This window comes from Corvus cornix, chromosome 3 (genome assembly GCF_000738735.6).
Source record: "Corvus cornix cornix isolate S_Up_H32 chromosome 3, ASM73873v5, whole genome shotgun sequence".
In the NCBI taxonomy this organism is placed as follows: domain Eukaryota; kingdom Metazoa; phylum Chordata; class Aves; order Passeriformes; family Corvidae; genus Corvus; species Corvus cornix.
In genome coordinates this window covers 3,827,793-3,846,292 of record NC_047056.1, presented here as the reverse complement: position 1 = coordinate 3,846,292, position 18,500 = coordinate 3,827,793, and the positions used below count along the sequence as shown (strand labels likewise).

The following is an 18,500-nucleotide window of genomic DNA, read 5'->3' as shown; positions in this document are numbered from 1 at the left end:
TAAAAAGCAAAGACAAGACAGCAGAATCTTTGTAAGACTGTACGTGCATTTCCACTGTCTACTTGGTTCACTGCTCTCCAGGATGGACCCCAGAGTTCTGGACAGCAGCAAGACAGCTGCCTACCTCACGTTTCTATGGCCCATACTGAGGGTGACATAAAAAACTGATAGTTTTAAGTTTGTACAGTCAGAAGTATCAGTATCTTACAGGAAAATACCCTCAATGAGATTAGAGTTTCAAGCAAAGAGGAGGGCACTATGTGCTTAAACAACTGTCAGACTGCAGGCAAAAACCTACCTTTCTTAATCAGCTTCCCTTCAGGGGTGACGACGGGGAATGGGGCTACTTTGGGCCTCTCCGTCGTGGTGTTTGATCCTGCAAAGGAACAAAACATGAGTCTGCAGCATTCAGAGAAAACAGCTCCATCTAAATGTAAGTTCAGTCAAACAGAAGAAAAAGGCAAATATTTTCCTTACCACAGTCCTGTATGAGCTTCTGCCAAGCCAACGTTGATCTTTGCCTTTTTGCTTTGTTGCCATATGGATCTACAGAGAAAGGAGTGGAAGGGCAAAGAGTTGCATTTCTCTTTAATAAATACCCAAGTGGTATTTATTAAAGTGGTATTTAATAAATACCTTGGTGGCACCAAGTTGTAGTAGGATTTATTTAAAGGAGAATATTGCAGGCATGGCAGCACTAACAAACCATGCCAGTGTTACCCGATGGAAATTACGGATATTTTCACCGAAAGAGGGAACAAACTGTCTGCTGTAATTTTTAAAACCCAAAACTCCACTTTGCAGAAGCAATGTTGTAGTTTTTTTACTAATTAAGCCACTACCACGAGTCCTGCATTGATCATGGCTGTTCAGAAGCTCATCTCATTGGAAGCATACCTTTTTCATCTGGCAGGTATCTGAAATCCATGGGTTCACTGACTTCCTGGTCAGAGGGCCTCCGCAGCTGCATCTTCACCGTGACGGGCTCAGTGATGTCTTTGAGGAACGGCGGCGTCCTGAACACGATTGCGACCTGGCGGTGAACGTCGGCTTGGGAAAAGGAACCTTTGGCCTCCCAGTTGTCCAGGACAAACCTGACTTCTATGTCATCTGGGCCATGAGAAACAGAAGCTGCTTGTTAAGCTGGAAAACTGAGAACTTGCAGCAGAAAAAAGGGGAGCAAAGTGAGGAGCCTGACTCAGAATTCAGATGCAAAGTAAATGGATAAACTTTAAAGGCAAAAGATCCCATGAACCTGAAAGCTGTTCCACCCAGCTACAAAACCAAACCACTTTGAGGTGTGTGGTGAAGGGTTTCAGCCCCCCAGCAGGAAAATGGTTATGGAATGTGTTCATTTGGGAAAAAGGGAGAGAAAACACCTAGTCCAGGTTACCTTTCTGAACTTTGTCACACAGCAGAAATATTTCATCTCCTCCTTTGACGCTTCCACAGTTCTTGTTCACACGACAGATTCTCAATTCTGCAGTGTTGGGAGCTCCTGGAAGCAAACAGGCAAATTTAATGACATAGAATCACTGTGGCTTTGTCACTATTGGATGGGTACTGGGAGTTCAGGCATATAAAGGGAAGGCAACAGCTGGAGGAGTGTGACACCCTGAAATCCACACAAAGCAAGTCGCTCCATACAGGAAATTCAGCAGCAGGGCCTAATATTCCATGATCCTACAGCTTATCTCCAAACACAAGACACCAGCAGTGCTGTGCCATTCACTCCCTAACTATTGTAGAACAGTCTCAAATACTTCCCCCACTGACGTGGTTGTGTTCAGCCCCGCTGCCCTTCAGCTGCAGAATTCAAAGCAGCTCTGAGTGACTGATTACCTGGTACAGTCACACTTCTCTGGAAAGAGCTGGGCTAGCGAGTCAGGAGAATTCCCCTCTCTGAGGATCTGGCTCTAGTTCTATTCTATCTAGTTCTATTCTCAGAGGTACTTGGCCATCCAGCCTCTCCTCTGTTCCCCTCTGCAGGCGTCCAAGAACAGCTCTAGGACCATAATTTCGTACCTGCACCAAGGGCAGCAGGTTGCACCCCAAACCACTCAAATTTCAAACTTCAGACTGTGGCTGTACATGAACAGCCCTCAGGATAGCTGTGGGTGGAGAGCTGTCTCTCACCATGAATCAGCCCCCACTGAAGACTGCACACTGCATTCCAAACAATCTCATGGCTATGGGTGACTCCAATTGGATGGAGCCACGCTCTGCTTGGTGGTGTCTGGCTCCGTTCTGGAGCAGCAGCTCCAAACACATTTAAAATGTCTGGAACAATCCAGCTGGTGCTGCTTTGACGCCATGAAACTGATCCTCCATGAGGCTCCACCGCCACAGGCTCCCTCATCCAGACATAGAGAAGAAATACAAACTAAAGCTCACAGTGTCACCCTCAAAAAAAAAAAAACAACCCCAAAAAACAATCAAACCTGCTTTAGACTCTCAGTTGGAATCAATTCCTGCCCAAGTACAGGTACAGCACAGCACAGACTACACCTAGAGCAGAGTTCCTGGTAACCTGTCACCAGACCCTGATTACGTAGTTACCATCTGCAGTTATTACTGTCATTATTATAAGTGGGAGCTACAGCCTCATGTACTACATGACACACACCACTTCATTTGCTGAATGAATCAGAAACCTTCAAGGGAGGGGAAACCAAACAAACCCAGAAACAGGGCCATGTGATTGACAGCGTCATGGTGCACTTTTCACAGGAAGGGTAAATTAAGAATTGTGAGGAAAAGCCTAATTTTACCATTGTTTCACTTCTGTGTGCTTGAATGGCACTCAATAGCAGAGAATCAGAGTGGTTTGGCTTGGAAGGGACCTTAAAGATCATCCAGATCCAACCCTCTGCCATGGGCAGGGACACCTTCCACTATCCCAGGTTGCTCCAAGCCCTGTCCAACTTGGCCTTGGACACTTCCAGGGATGGGGCAGCCACAGCTTCTCTGGGCACCCTGTGCCAGGGCCTCACCGTCCCCAACAGGGAAGAATTTCTTCCTAATATCCAATCTAACCCTTCCCTCTGTCAGTTTGAAGGCATCACCCCCTGTCCTGTCACTGCATGCCCTTGTGAAAAGTCCCTCTCCAGCTCTCTTGCAGCTCCCTTTAGGTCCTTACAACAGATTTTTGGGATGGTCTCCTTCACTGGAGTTTGTTGTTTTGTCCTTAGACAAGGAATTCAGAAGGGAAATCGACACACACAAATGCCAGCAGATGTGGATGCACCACCGTGCTGTCAGCAGGAGCGCTGAGCCCGGCACCCACCTCAGAGGGAAACGTTCCTCACCTCCTGTCACCTCAACTCCTGCCCAATTCCTGTTCCTCACTCCCCTACACCACATCCCTGGCGACAAGTCCCTAGAGAAATGAGCTCCTCACCGAAAATCATGTTGCTTTCAACAAGGACAGGACAACATGTTCTATCTATCCAACCCCATTTCTCAGAAATGGTGACCTGCTTCATCTGACTCAAAAACTCTGAGTTTTTGATATGCAACTTGGGAAATTCTGTTCCAAACCAGTTAACTTTAGAAGCATTTGGAAACAGAAGGTGCTGAATTTGAGACCCTTGCAGCCTCTGCTAATGGGGCTGCCTGTGTGATGTCAATATGATTCTTCTGTGTCGCACTGTGCAAAGCAAGAGGAGACTACAAAGGAGGAGAAAGTGAAGACAACACTTGAAGTGTCTAAGCTGATTTTCAGAGCATCTCTCTGCTCCTAATCCAAGCAGATCCGTGAAGGCTCAGCGCTCAAGAGCCCAGGGCTGTCCAGCCTGCAGTCCCTGTCACCTGAGGGTACAACCTCAGAGCAGCTCTAACCAGGCTCACATCTCTAAAAGCAACTCGGATCTGAAACTGAGTGAGGCCATTTTTTTACGATTTGTGGTTGCAGCTCTGCACACATTTATTTACGTGGCTGCTGCATTACAGGGAGGGTTTTGGGTGCCTCCAGTGCTGCCCACAGACACCTCCAGCACCACCCCTGCTTCCCCCACCACGCTCAGCCCCGGCCTCTCGCGGCTGTGCCGGGACTGACGTCAATCCACGGGGACGAGTAATCATGATTTGGCACATTTCTAAATGGCATCTGAGGCAGAGCTGCAAATCTGGTACATCAGTTTTTATCTCAGCCCTGATTATTTCAGTTGCAAGGGTTCTCAGTAACACAATGCTCACAGTTCCAGCTTCTAGATCATTCTAGAGGAGACTCTAAATATATCAGAGCCATCTGAGTTCAGATTTTCAACATTTTCACAATGGTTGTGCCCACATCAACACAATCCTAACAACTTTAGGAAATGCAGATCTCATTTTATCCAGTAGTTTCAGCTAAAATAAGGACCTCAAATATTTAGCATGGAAACACTCATGCTGCAGAAATGAAAAACACTGCAGGAAAGTTTTCCAGGATTAAGAGTTCTTTTGCTACTCTGCTCCCAGAGAGGAGTCCAGCACACACCGAGGGCTAAAATCCTCAGCTGCTGATGCCCTGGAGATATCCAGTTTTGCAGCATGTGGAAAACCGCTTCTGTGCCAAGAAGGGGTTTCATGTACTTCTGCACCCTCCTGGAATATGATCAAAGACTCCCCCATTACCCACCTATATAGCGAAGCAGCCACCAACCAGGACATGAAAGGCCTTAAGACAGGTGCCCACTGGGATAAATCTCTCTTGCAAGTCCCATTCCAGAGCCCTCACAAGGCAAAGGCAAGATTCCTCAAGGGCACAAACAGGATCCAGAGGACTCTCTTGGAAAACAGATCAGCCTTGAGGCAGCCATCTATCTCACTACTCTATCAGCCATCTACCTATATCACTTTAATCACTTGGCACGTCAGGAATGGGCCTTTCCTTGCAATCACTGCTGCTGTGTGTGAACAAGGGCTGGAAACAGACCTGTGTGTGAGTCCATGAATGCCATGGACAATCCTTACTCTGGCTGGCCAACATTTCACCCTGGCATCAAGTTTGAATGTATGCTCACTGTGAGTTGCCACGTGTCAGTCATGCAGAAGTGACCCAGAACTGGCATAGACCTCAGAAACCTGGCATTTCTCATCCCAAGCTAAAGAGAAAAATAAAAGGGAGAAGAAAAAAAAGCCATTTGGCTGAGCTGGTACTCACTGTTGTCATAGATGGGGTTGGAAATCAAAGGAGGAAGGGCTCTCGTGTAGTTGCCGTGCTCATCAGGAAGGAAAGCTTGGAAGCAGAGTCGCACAACGTTGAGGTCGTACTCGTCGATGTTGTGCAGCTGCTCCTCGGGCACTGAAGGACAGACAACACTGCGGGTCAGTCACGGAACCAGCAGGAGTTCTTTACCAAACTGGGGATGAATCCTCACCAGGAAAAGAGATGGTGTTGCCCAGGCGCACGTGCCCGTAGCCCCCGGCAGCTGGACAAGGGCTGCATGAATTATCCCTTGTTCACAACAAATGGTACTGAAGCCTTTAACGCTTTCCCTGCACTCAACAGGGCTCAGCTGTCCGAGTTCTCCAGCTGTTTCTTGTGTCTGGTTTCCTCACCTTGCCTGCCACAACAGTTTCATGTATCTGTAGTTGAAAAGTCATTTTTTATTCTTCTTTGTGCATGATAAAATTTACAAAATTAATGTTGTTGTCCAAGAGAAATATTTTGGTACAAAAGGATCCTAGGATCTCATGAAAGAATTTCTGCAGCAGTGACAGACTTTGGCTACATGGTATCATTATCTTCCTCTAGAAACTGAGATGGAAAAAGAGTAAGAAGGCAATTCCCAGGGCAAGAATGAAGCTGAAACAACAGAAACTACCTCCCCACCCCATCACCACCAGTGTCACCGCTGTACCTTTCAGAGCAGGGATTAGTGGAGCCATTAGGATATAGATTTGTAAAACTAGAAGGAAACTCTTGTTGTAAAGGATCCATTTCCTTGCATATCCCTCCCAGTGTAAAACCCAGCAATGCATAACCTGAACTCAGCATTCCAATTTTGTTCACTCCTTATTCTAACTACAAGACACAGGACCTGGAATATCATTACTGAGCATTTCATGTATTCCCATCTCAATGGACAACTCTGGGAAGAGCAGCCCCCTCTGAATTTGACACTTTCCTTTAAACTTGCCTTTGACACTTTCCTTTGACACTTTCCACTAAACCATTGTGTTGACATTCAGTGCTAGCAAAAATGAGAAACTGACTTAATTTCACTTAAGTAGAAGTACTGATAATTAAAATCATTGTGAGTGTTTCTGTTTCCCCAAACCCCTCCAAGCAGCAGTTCAGCAGTTTCACACTCCTCACAATTACCCAAAGCCAACATGTGCCAAGTCACCAGATCACCAGCTCCCCATTCGCTCCCTCCCTCCCTTTCAAAGGCCTCTTGCAAGAACAGAAGATTAAACATGGCTGTGATAAGAAGTCTGGGGACCATGCTGTACTGATTAGATTGCCTGCTCTGACCTTTAGCATTTATTACTGGCTCAGGTCTCCACCCTGCCATGAGTGGGATTCCACAATGCCCACCTGAATGACTTCTTCCTTTTACTTTTTGATAGTGTGAAATAGTAAGTGTGATGAGCTCAGAATACTTTCCACTGGCATTTTGAGTCCTTCTGGTGCTCTGAATATCAGTTTCTCCTGGTCTCTGCTGCAAAGGGAAATCAAGTCACCTTTCCCCTTTACAAGCTCGTGATCTGCAGTATTTCAAGACAAATACAGCAGCGAGTACAAACTAAGCAACAACGGTGTGAGCTTCAGAAGTGGTGAGGCCCAGGGGAGTTCTGCCCGTGAGCACTTTGCAGGCTGGTGCTGACTGTGACAGATACACAGAGTTTTATGCTTTGATGCACTTCACCACTTCACCTGCTAGCCTGAAACAGGATCTTTAGGAAACAGGTTTGGAACAGACAGCTCCTCCGACTGACTTGGATCTGGCCAACTCCACAGCCCAGCTCTTGATACAGCCTGATTCAGAGAGCACAGAAAGGAAAGTGCATTTTCCAAAGTGCACCTTGCAGAAGGGCTATCAGGAGAGCAGCTCTAATCCACGCTCTGACATCAGCTCCCAAGGACACCCTGACCTCACGGCCTATGTTCCTGTGCTGTGTTAGCCATTGGTGACCACGTGGATCCTTCCAGAGACCCAAGGGGTGGTCAAACCTCAAACCTCTTCCCAGTTAAACTGAGCACAGAGATTCAACACCTGTGCCTGAGTAAGCTGTCTGTAGCTGGAAGCCGAGCACGAAATCTGGATCTGGCTTTTGACCCTGAACCAGAAGTGAGGACTTGGTAGTTGTGCAACCAAGTCCCTCATGCTAAAGGAGCCTCAGTCCTGCTCTGTGTTTTCCACAGGGAAATGTGTCTCTTCCTCAGAAACAAGTAACAGCAGACTAAAGCCTAAGAGTACTCTATAAAAGCAAAAATACTCTAGATATGGAGAAAACTAGCAATGTTAATGTTCAAATGACATCATTTCCTATGCTACAAACTTGCGCAAATTCCCAATAAATCTGTTTAACACCTGACACAGGAGTGGTGTGCCAAGAATGGCAGGGGATAGAATCACTGTGTACAGCTCATTCCATTGCAGCAAAACCCACTGCTCCTGATTTGCATATTTTTATAAACGATTTAATAGAATTTTTTAAAAGTCTGTAGTTTGAAAGAGGAACTTTTCAGTCAAGAATGATTCCTCTTGAGCTATTCTTAGCCAGACAAGAAGAACATAACAGAGCAAAAGAAAGGAGAACAAGACAGCTGCAACTCCATCTTGTGATGACATGCTTTAAAAAATAAGAGAGAGACCAGATTCCACGCACATATGAAGAAGCACACCGCTTTCACCGATTTCAAAACATAAAAGACAATCATCCAAACAAAATAAAATGTTGTTATTTTTAACAAACGTCTAATTCTGCTCCCTCTGAAGTCAATTTGAGAGCAGCCACCAACGTGGAATGGATGCTGGCTTACACCTTAGGAATATTAAAAGCAAACAAAGCCGAGGCAGACAAACACCCTGAGTAATGCCTGGAGCATGGCCGGATGGAGGATGGTCGTGTCATTCCATGTTGTTCCAACAACTTCTGTGCAGGAGGACAACAGACAGGGTTAAACCTGACAAACCTGAAGTTATTAAAGTTAGGAAACGCTGTCGAAGATTTTGGGAACGCTATGTACTGGAGAGGAGGAGCAGCCACTGCATCAAGCCCTGCGAGCTCCGCACAAGCAGCTCGACTAAAACCAGGGGCATCACACACATGAAGCGCAAACGTCGCCCGACGTGGCACCTTCGGGGCAGGTGTGGTAAAAAAAGGCTCCAACACAACACATGAACCAAAAAAAAAAAAAAAAAAAAAAAAACAAAACAAAGAGGGAAGAAGTTCTCTGGTTTTGGCAAGAGTTCAACTTCCTCTTCTGACTGCTGCTCACTGTGTGGTACCACACCTTAGTGTCTTCATCTGAATCCAGACGAAAGAGCTGGAACCCAACCAAAAGCCTGGGTATGTTCCTGTGGTGGCCCAATCTAATTACAAAAAATAGCCTTAACCTGGCAGAAATCCTTCAACTGTAGTTATCTCTGCACACAGGAACACATGAAGGACTATTTATAAGTTTTACAAGGAGCTTTCAGAAGTAACTCACAGAAATAATACAGAGAAATTAAAATAATATTTAAAAATAATTAAAACTCTAAGGTAAATAAAGAACATGATGTCCAAAAAATACCAGCAGCACCATGGTAAAAGAAATCCAGCCCCACTCACCAAGATTCTGGCAATAAGGTTTCAAAAAACCTGGGGAGGATTTGCTGTTCATCTGGAAAGGGGTTACAGTAACTAGTAAATAATTTCATTATATATCTGTTTACAACTCCTCTGAACAAAGTGCTGATTCCCCAACTTTAATAAATAATTATCTTGGAAATAATTCCCTAATCCATTGTCTAATAACATGGGAAGAGACCAATATAGTCCCAGTGTGGGCAAAACGCCCCACAGGAGCTAAACCGTGAACTCCCTCCAGCCTGAGCTGGCTAATCCAGGCAACTCACAGGCATTAGGTTTGGGTTGTCCCTGTCTCCAAGACTGTGTCTCTAAAATCCAGAGATGCCCCACTGGGATTCCACTGAGAACCTGCTGGATTTGCTTCTGTGACACAAAACTGGAGACTTCCTGGGTTCAACACACCAATGTGCAAGCCCAAGTTCCAACACAAAATTAAAGATGCCTGTAGTATCAGGCCTCCTGTTCATTAATTTCTAATTATAGTTTTGTAGTTCTTTTAGTATTTCAACAGCTTTCAACATCCAGCAAGGCCAATAAAACGCCATTTATCTGATTAAATAAATGGGGGATTAAAAGCTTTGATGTTCACTCATAAGGTGATGCTTCAGGGAAAGTGGAAGTTTATTCTGAATACTGAAGAGAAATTATCAAGGGTTTGGTTTTTTGACTGATAATGTGACACCTGATCAAACAGCAGATCCCTCACACAGAGCCCATCGCCCAGCTAATGATGTCAGCCTTCTGGAGTGGGCAGAGCTGGAGGCACTTGAGCATCTCAACCTGCATGGAAACTTCCAGGGCAAACATGGTGTGACAGTCAGAGAGGGCTCTGTGGAGAGCACCAGCTCACCCTGCAAAGGGACATCCTGTGACCTTCCCCTCTCAGTGAGGGGCTGCAGGGGCACATGAGCCACATGAGATGTCAAAGAGAGTGACCTTCACAAGTTAAAACACCCCAGCGATCACACATCATTAATAATCATCACACATCACTCCCCACATGTGTGGGGAACACGCATCATTAATAATCATCATGAGTTGTTTCTCTCTTACGCAGATGAGGGTTTTTAATTTAGGGATACATTGGGAGCTCAGTTTCATTTAAGGGATGACACAGAGGTGGTTTGCCTCCAGGGTTTTGCTCCTGGAGTACAAAGATACCCCCCTTGGCCCTGATACCAACTGGGCAGTCTAACTTGGTCCCTGCCAGAGGTTTTGCTGCAAAAGGTGGCTCTGCCCAACCTTTCCAGCGCTGCTCAGGCTGGCTTAGCTCTCATGTGGTGAATCAGATCAAGAAACTGGTCTGGCTCAGAACAATCTTGCCAGAAGGGAAGAGGAAAAGGCTTGTTTTCAGCCAGCTGGTTCCCACGACAGGTAGCCCTGGTGCAAGCAGAGCCTCCTTCCAGAGCTGCTGCTGATTTACACCAGGTTCAACCAGGCAGGGAAATAGGGTGCAAGTCACAGGTCCCTCTTGGTGCCCAGGAGGTCCATTTCAGACCCAGCTTATGCCCCCAGCCTACGTCTAAGCTGCAGCCACAGCTGGTGTAGCCTTCTACCAGCACTTCCAGAGAGGTAGAATCATGGAATGGTCTGGGTTAGAAGGGACCTTAAAGATCATCCAGATCCAACCCCCTGCCATGGACAGGGACACCTTCCACTATCCCAGGTTGCTCCAAGCCCCATCCAGCCTGGCTTTGGGACACTGCGAGGGATGGGGCAGCCACAGCTTCTCTGGGCACCCTATGCCAATGCCCCACCACCATTAAAGAATTTCCTCTGTATAGCCAACCTAAATTTCCCTCTTTCTGTTTGAACCCATTACTCCTTGTCCTATCACTACAGTCCCTGATGAAGAGTCCTGGTGAAGCTGGGAACAAGGGGAGGGAAGGACTTGGGCAGCACTGTGTTTCTTCTGATACACCCACGCGTGTTTTATTCCACTGAGATCCACAAAAAGGTAATATTCAATCAATTCTGAAGAAAAAAAAAATAAACTTTTACACATATCTTGAAACAGAATGTGCATCAGCAACACCCATTTTTTAAAAAGCAAAAACTCAGGAAGCTGATGAGTGCAAACAACCGAAATTCAGACGCCAATCTACAGTCAGTAAATGCCCAACTTCTACGGATGCATTTCCCTGGTTTACAGAACAAAGAAATGCAAGGAAGGTGGATGGCCTGGCCAAGGGAAGAACTGGAAATTCTTACAAATTAAAACTTTCAAAACTCAGTCCTTGTTTTGCCTAGACAATGTTTCTCTGGCTTCTTTTCCTGTTTCAAATTCAATATGAGAAAGGTAAAGTTCAAACAGATTTAAACAAGTGTATCCATCAGCCTCTGTAGATTCCTAATACCTTTCTTTAGCAGTTTCTATCAAAAAAAATAAAGAAGTCAGCATTTTTGTCTTGCTACTTGGTAATTTTCCTTTTTAAACAATTTGGAAGGGGGCTGTCCTTTAGATTAACATACATATTTTGGCATAAGCAGCAAGGGGCATTTGCATGAGAACAGAAGAACAAAGGGCTTTCCAAAGCTAAGTGGTAAAGTCATGCCATGGTCAGGACACGCAGCTTCCCTCGAGTGGGTTTGCTCCGTGCCTCTTCAAAAGCTGATGACTCTCACTACTGATATTTTATACTTCAGGATTTAGTTGGGGGGTTGCATATTCGTTTTGATACAAGAAAAGAAGCTTCAAGTTTCTTGCGATATCTGAGGCGCTCGTTATAGTGGACACTTTCAACCCATTCCCAACCCAAGGATTCTTGCCAAGAGCCGCTCGTGTAATCCATGGCTCCATAAAACTCGCCCTAGAGCCGGCGCAGGTGCAGAGGGGGATCCTGGGGATGCCGTGGGCGAGTGGCGTCAGAGGAGAGGGGGGTGTCTCATGGAGGCAGTGCTGGAGGAAGCTGCGGAGAGGGGAGCGCGCGTGGGCAGGAAGCGAGCGCGGCGGGGGCGCGGAGGGGGCGTCACGGCGGAGACGGTGACGAGCGCAGAGCCGCCGCGGGGTCAGCTGCCCGCGGGTGGAAAGGGGAAATGGCAAAGGAAAGACTGCGGAGGCACACGCAGACGTGTTTAGGTGTGGGTGCAGGGGAGAGCCTAAAAATGAACTGCACGCTCAAACGCAAAAGCAGTTGCAAAGGAGCAGGAAGGCTAAGCCTGTGGCAAGCTCCAGGGAAAGCCAGCTTATCCCCTCGGATAAAAACTGCCTGGAATTTGGTGTTTCTCTGGGTTCTCACTCCAAGATGAGTCCAGGGTTTCCATACCGTCATGCATTTGGCTGGAAAAAGGTCAGCCCTCTGTAACACTGCACTGAGTTCAGTTTTCCCCTAATTTAAAGAAAACACTTATGGCTTTTCCTCATTGATAATTAACTCGTATTGTTATTAACTCACTTGTTGTCTCTATGTCAAGTCACACCCACTCACAAAAGCTCTTAACTGAAAACTGGCTCTTCTTTTAATTTGAGTTGGCTGTACATCAGACAGTGCATGGGAAGACAAGGATATGGCACAACTCAACAGCTACTAAAGGAAAACAAACACCATAGAAAGCAGACATGGACTAGCTCCACTGGAGGAGTAACTCTGCTCCTTCGATGCTCTGCTATTTATATCATCATCCTCACCATCATCACCATGCCAAGGAGTTCTAGTTACATGTTAGGCTGACACCGTGCCCCATTTCCCCGGAGTGCTCAGGGATGAGAGACAAAAGGGATTTTACAGAATTGTTTAGATTGTTAGAGGACAAAAATACATGGGATGTGCTTTGGGAACACAATGGATAACGAACACGGTGTGGACACAGCAATTCCCTCTCTCTCAAACAAGGCTAACACGAGGAACAACCTGATTGCAAGTCATCCTAGTGAATGCACTCAGTTCCTACAGCCTGAGCTGAGCTTCATAAGGGATAAATGCTGCCAGCCAACCCTGGGAATTCACAGGGAGACAGCTTTACACAGGTACACTTGCAGAGTGACGCTGATGCAGACACCTCCAGCTGGGCACATGGCAGTGATCTGCAAACAAATTCCAATGACCCAGGGATTCTGAGGTAGGCATTGATTGTTCAGGGTCAATACTGAACTTTTCTGCCCCAAAAGGAGGCTCAGGACAGGGAATATTTGTTCCAGAAGAAAGTGGGAAAGAAAAAGAAAAGCCAGCCAACACACAAGCACCCTGAAGGCTCATTTTCCATGAAGTCTCTTTGATGATGTCATACAAGGAATGAATAACACCAACTTGCGACCTGCTTAGAGGATGCACAGCTCTGGAATGTCTCTGAACAGGGAAGTCAGATGCCTCTCTGAAGACACAGAGGTAAAGCACAGTGCAGGATGGATTCAGCACAGCCTGCACAATCCTGGAAAATGTACCAGTACTCTTCTGACCTTAAAAAACAAACTAAATCCATACATAAAACTTTCAGCCTTATCAAGCAGCAAACACTGCAGTGACTGCTGCTCACAAAACCCTGTTCTGATCAACTAAATAAACATATAAAAATATTTCTGTCACTAATCCTGTTTTATTAGACCTTGGTCCCAGGCCTTTCTAGGCTCTGCTCAGCGTGGGACTGCCCTGGAGGCTGTTCTCAAGTGGCTCTGCTTTGTGCTGACACGTTAACATGTGCCGAAGGGCAATGATGCAGGTGGGGATTGCCAGCGGCCCCTTCTCAGCACAGCCCCTGCCCAGAGCAGGGTGCTGCCCTGTGTGTCACCCAGGCAGCCTCTCCTCTGCTGCCAGGGCAGGAATGTGGCTGCCTCCACTGCTGCACTGGCAGGAAGCAGCCCAGGATCTGCCTGGATGCTACCAAGCACAACCTTCTGCAATCGCCCAAAATTTATTAGTGAATGTGGATTTAAGCGCCAACAACTGTAAAAACCTACTTCCTTCTACAGAAAAGTTCCCCTTCTATTGTTTGAAATCAAGGCAGAGCTGGCCGAGTCAAGGCAACATAATTCAAACCCTTAAACTGTTTAAATTGTGCTGCTGAACTAAACTCTTGTCAAAATACTTTGTACATACATTATCATAACTAAGGTAATTGTTCAGATGGGTCATCAGGGCCATCAACCTGACTCCAAGCAGTTGTCCTAAAATTAAGAAAAATATCTAAGACATTTCTTATTCTGTGATAAATTCAACATCCTTCTTTTTGTCCCAATTCAGGGACGTGTATTTTAAAGCCAGCCAGCAATCCAGCTCTCAACTCTCTATAAAGGATCTTACCTGAATATAGCCAAGAATTCTGTGGGTATTAAAAAACCCACCAAAGTGTCTGGAAAACCTCCAAGCTTCTGCCACACTTAGGGAAATACATGACTACATTGACACTGCTTAGCTAATAATTTGGGGGTATTTATGCTTTTCATCTGATTCCCCCCAGTTGTGCCTGCACTCTGCATGTGTTGGTCTGACTCCAGTTGGCCCAAAACTTTGCAGTGTGCCCCCCACCCCCTCTGTGCAGTGAACTTGGCAGTTAAATTGCTGTGAGAGGAGTTGGTTTAGCAAGTTGATCTGAAGGGAAACCAGTCTCCTATTTTTTTATTTTTTTGTTTTCAAGTTGGTTTTCCATTGGAGCAATTCGCTGCTTTCGTTCGCTGCGTGGCACGCAGCCCCTGTGTGTGGTGTGAGGAAAGGGGTGGGAGTGTGTGAGCAGGGATGGAGGGAAGAGCAGGATGACTCCTTCTGAGAGCAGCCCACAGATCAGTCGTCGCATCAAACAAAACCCTGTGGGCAACCCCTCACAGGTGTGGTTCTGCAGCAGTGGGTCCTGCCTCTGACTTGCTGAGACAAACCACAGCATCACAGGATGCTTTGAGGTGGAAGGGACTTTAAAGATCATCTCGTTCTGACCCCTGTCATGGGAAGGGACACCTCCCACCAGATCGGGCTGCTCCAAGCCCTGTCCAACCCAGCCTTGATATTGCAATCTTGCTGTGGGTATCTGAGCTGTGAAATCAAGTGAGAGGCAGTTCCCAGGGGTCTATCAGCCCCCTGACCTGGTCACAAAAAACACAGCAAGAGAAAAGATGAGAAAGTGGCAAGTGAGATTTGTATTGGCTTAAGTTGTTGCACAGTTATTCTAATTCAGTCTTTTACTCTCATCACTGCCAAAACCGGGGAATCCAATTCCCAAGACACTTGGAGAAGTTTCCAGGAAAGGCTTCTGCTGCTATCCCATTCCTTCTGTCCAAGCAGCAACTCAGACTGCTGCCAGGAATTAAAAAGCTCAAAAAAAAGGGCAGCTATCCAAATAGATTCATCATGTGATGACTGGGAAGAAAGACTGGGAGGGACACAGAAGGGGAAGAGTGTTTCTCAGAAAGAGGTTTTTTTGGAAAAAAAATAAAGCTCCAACACAAAAGCAAAGGCAGGACAGGACAAACAAAACCCCATCACCGTGCCAAGAGAACCAGCTGATTTCCACTCACCATTGAAAGGGTTAATTTTCTTCGAGATTCGTAAAGAAATGGATTCCTTCAGGTCTTTCTTCTTCACACACTGAATGCCCAAGTTCTGAAAGCTGAAGCATATGTGGCAAGATTTCAGCAACTAGTAACATCTTCAGTGTAGACTATTAAATAAAATATTTGTGTTAATTAGTGTGATAACATCCAGTGTAAGAAATGAAAAAAGGCTTCTTTTGAGAAGGGTGTACAAGACCTGAAGAGCAGAGATGCTGCTTTTCCTAAAGTAAGGGCAGACACAGAAGCAAAAAAATTCTAAAATAAAATCCTAAATAATTTATATTATTAAGAATATATATTTCTATATTGAAAATTATTACTCTGCAGTAAGCCTACAGTGATTAAAAAGATACTCAGTCTTGGGTGATTTATAGTGACAGTCATTTTTGTTATCAATAAACCTGGTAATCTGCATTAGTTAAAGGATTTGCTCTCCTGCTTTTATCAGGGAAAGTAAATCTTAAAAAAAACCACCTTTAAAATAGTGTTTAACAGGTCAAAACAGGTTTTTAAATCTCACATAGTTATGGAAAAGTTCTGAAGAGCTGCAGCTCCTCCTGATTTGCATAAAAGTGCAGGTCAACCCAATGCAGGAGGTGGGGGGAGTCCCAGGCAGGGTGACTCTTTCCCACATGGAAAAACCATGACATCATCAAAGCTGAGTGGATGTAAAGCAGGAAGTTAAAAAAAAAAAAAAAAAAAAAAAAGAAAGAAAGAAATAATCTGTGTTTCATGATGTTACAATAAGCTCCTGAAGATGGGTTGTGCCAGCAGGCATCTTTCTCCAGAAGTACCAGTCATTTCCCTTCCTTTGAAACTCCACAAACCTTCTTTGCTTTACCAAAAGAGCATCTTATTGCACCTAAAGATACTCCTTGTTCCTGCCAAGAGTGGTTCTACACTTCTGAACGAGACTATCCTAGCATGATGTTGAGCTTAATTTTTCTAAACTCCCTTGTCTGCGCCCCACATGCTGTGTTCAGAGGTTCCCAAACCCTCCACCATCAGGTTCCACTTCCAGAACCTCTGTTCACTAGAGGAAGGCACAGGCTTCCTTTGCAAACTGAACATGACATGACTGAGGGAAAATAAAACACAGCAGCATCTCATTCACTAAAGCATTTTGCCCTCATATCGTGGCTATTGATATTCAGACTGGGACTGTACCTTGATGAGCAATCCTACTTCCACCTGCTCCTGGAGGAAGTACTTTCTTTAGGGCTTGATCACAGCACACAGTACTTCCCCCCTCACCCCCCCCCAGAATACCCACTGTATTCCACAGGTTGTGTGAAGCACACTTCAAAGTCCACAAACAGGCCTGATTCCATATGATAGCCCCAAACAAAGCCTCTCGTGGACAGGAGGCTTTTCAGCACCCCAAAATTGTCAGATTATCAGTGTTTTCTGAGGCTGGGCTGTCACAGTGAAAGTGTGTGTTTAACCATGGCTAGGCAGAGGCTGGGTCAGAGGAGGAACTGCCGAGAGCCCCAGCAGGGCTGTGGGGTTTCACATCGATGCGCGCTGACAGGAAGCAAGTGAGGTAACGAGAAGAGAGAGGGAGAAGTAGGAAGAGAGAGAAAAAAAATGAAAAACATCTAAAAAACTATGATGATATCCTCACAGAGAGAGGAAACTAGGAAGTAAAAATCTGAGTACACAGGCAGCCCCACAAGCTCTGACTTTCATACTCTTGCCTTGATGTCTCGGCCAGGGAGGGCTCTGATCAAGTTTGGGCAGCAGTACAAAGATCATTATACCACAGGCAGAACAAAACACTTGGGAACTTTAGAACATGGGGAACTTTGAACAGCAGAAAGCAGAGTAATTACTCAGAGCAGCCCAAAATCTGTGATTAATAATTCCACTTCTACTGCGAAAAAAAATGGATTTTTGCTCAATTTGGGATGCTCAGCAAGAGCAAAGAGCCAGAAACACTATTGACAGAGGACATCTCCTGTTCACTAGTACTGGATGAGGCTTTTCTCCAACACAGACTCGAAGAGAAGAATGTGAAGATTGAGTCACCAGCCACAAAAAGGAAAATGACTTTAAACATCCAGATCCAATTATGGATCACACTGTTCTTTCATCTTAAAGCAACCAATGATTTGTTAAAAAAAATGAGTGTACCAATGCTGGAAACATTTCAAAGGGAACGTATCGAGCCTCCTCCCATCAGGATCTCCAATGTCAAACACAAAGCTCACAGTTTCACATTATCAATAAAATGAAAGCAGCCCACTTACTATTCTGTAAGAAACCGAGAGGCTCAATTCCTAAAAATATTGAGAAGAATTCCTGGATGGAGCAAACAAGCACCAGTGCCTGAAGTGAAACAGAGGCATGGCATTATGCCAAAGGACAGGACTTGATGCAAACATATAAAGGAGATGAAATCACAATCCGCAAATAAATATTTGCAGAGCATCCCAGTGTTTCTTGGCATGACATCCTGTAATGGCTTCTCTAACAGCCTCACCTCGTGCCTACACATTGAACCTTGTGCAACAAAATGCCAAGAGGAGAAACAATTATCAGTGTCTTCCCGCACTCAGTGATGGGAACACAGGGCCAGAAAAGGTGTTAAGCAATCGGGCTTTTCTGCTTCGGATCAGCAAGCACAGAGCTGAAGGGAGGAAGTGGGATGGGCCAGAACAGCAGACTTCCTTTGACCTTGGCTGAGGAAGCTTGATTTGAGAAGACAAAGGGGAAGCTGGTCATGGATGGTCAGAGGAAGGTGCAAGGTCCTGTAACAGTTCAGGATGTTTGCAGGTCAGCGTGCCTCGTGCCACCAGAACACACTGCAGCACATTCATGATCCCTTGAGCCTGGGCTGGATGCTGAAGAAGCATCTCCACTGTTTATTTCACCATCAGGCAATCACCACCTTCAGAACAGATGTGTCTTCAGCTCTCTCCTTTAATAGTGTCCTACTGACTAAACCCACGTAAACATGGAGTAATTTCACTAACACAACAGAATCCCATTGGCCTGAGAGCTGTGTGTAAGAGCTACTTATACACTGAAATATTTACCTGATTTTCTTCCCAGCTCAGTTATGCTTACCCCAGAGCAACAGCCTACTTCCATATTCCCTACATTGCAAACTGTGAACCACAAACAGCTTGCTGGTTCTAAATTCCCCTCTCCAGCAATAATCACTCCATGTTTGCTGCAGCTTATTCTGCTTCCATTTGATTATACAAGACTTGGTAAACTTAGAGGAAAT

The 18,500-nt window shown here is 45.6% G+C and overlaps 1 protein-coding gene across 5 annotated transcripts in view; it reads right to left on the bottom strand.

Moving 5' to 3' along the window:
* REL (REL proto-oncogene, NF-kB subunit) overlaps window positions 1-18,500 on the bottom strand; it is a 44,166-nt gene that overhangs the window by 2,582 nt on the left and 23,084 nt on the right. For all 5 annotated transcript variants that reach the window (XM_010403008.4, XM_039568233.1, XM_039568237.1 and 2 more), the window contains 6 exons: window positions 15,233-15,324; window positions 5,147-5,287; window positions 1,394-1,498; window positions 898-1,110; window positions 478-546; window positions 299-376 (listed from right to left, as the gene is read on the bottom strand). In XM_010403008.4, coding sequence (XP_010401310.4) covers window positions 299-376; window positions 478-546; window positions 898-1,110; window positions 1,394-1,498; window positions 5,147-5,287; window positions 15,233-15,324 — 698 coding nt within the window. The remainder of the gene's footprint in view (window positions 1-298; window positions 377-477; window positions 547-897; window positions 1,111-1,393; window positions 1,499-5,146; window positions 5,288-15,232; window positions 15,325-18,500) is intronic.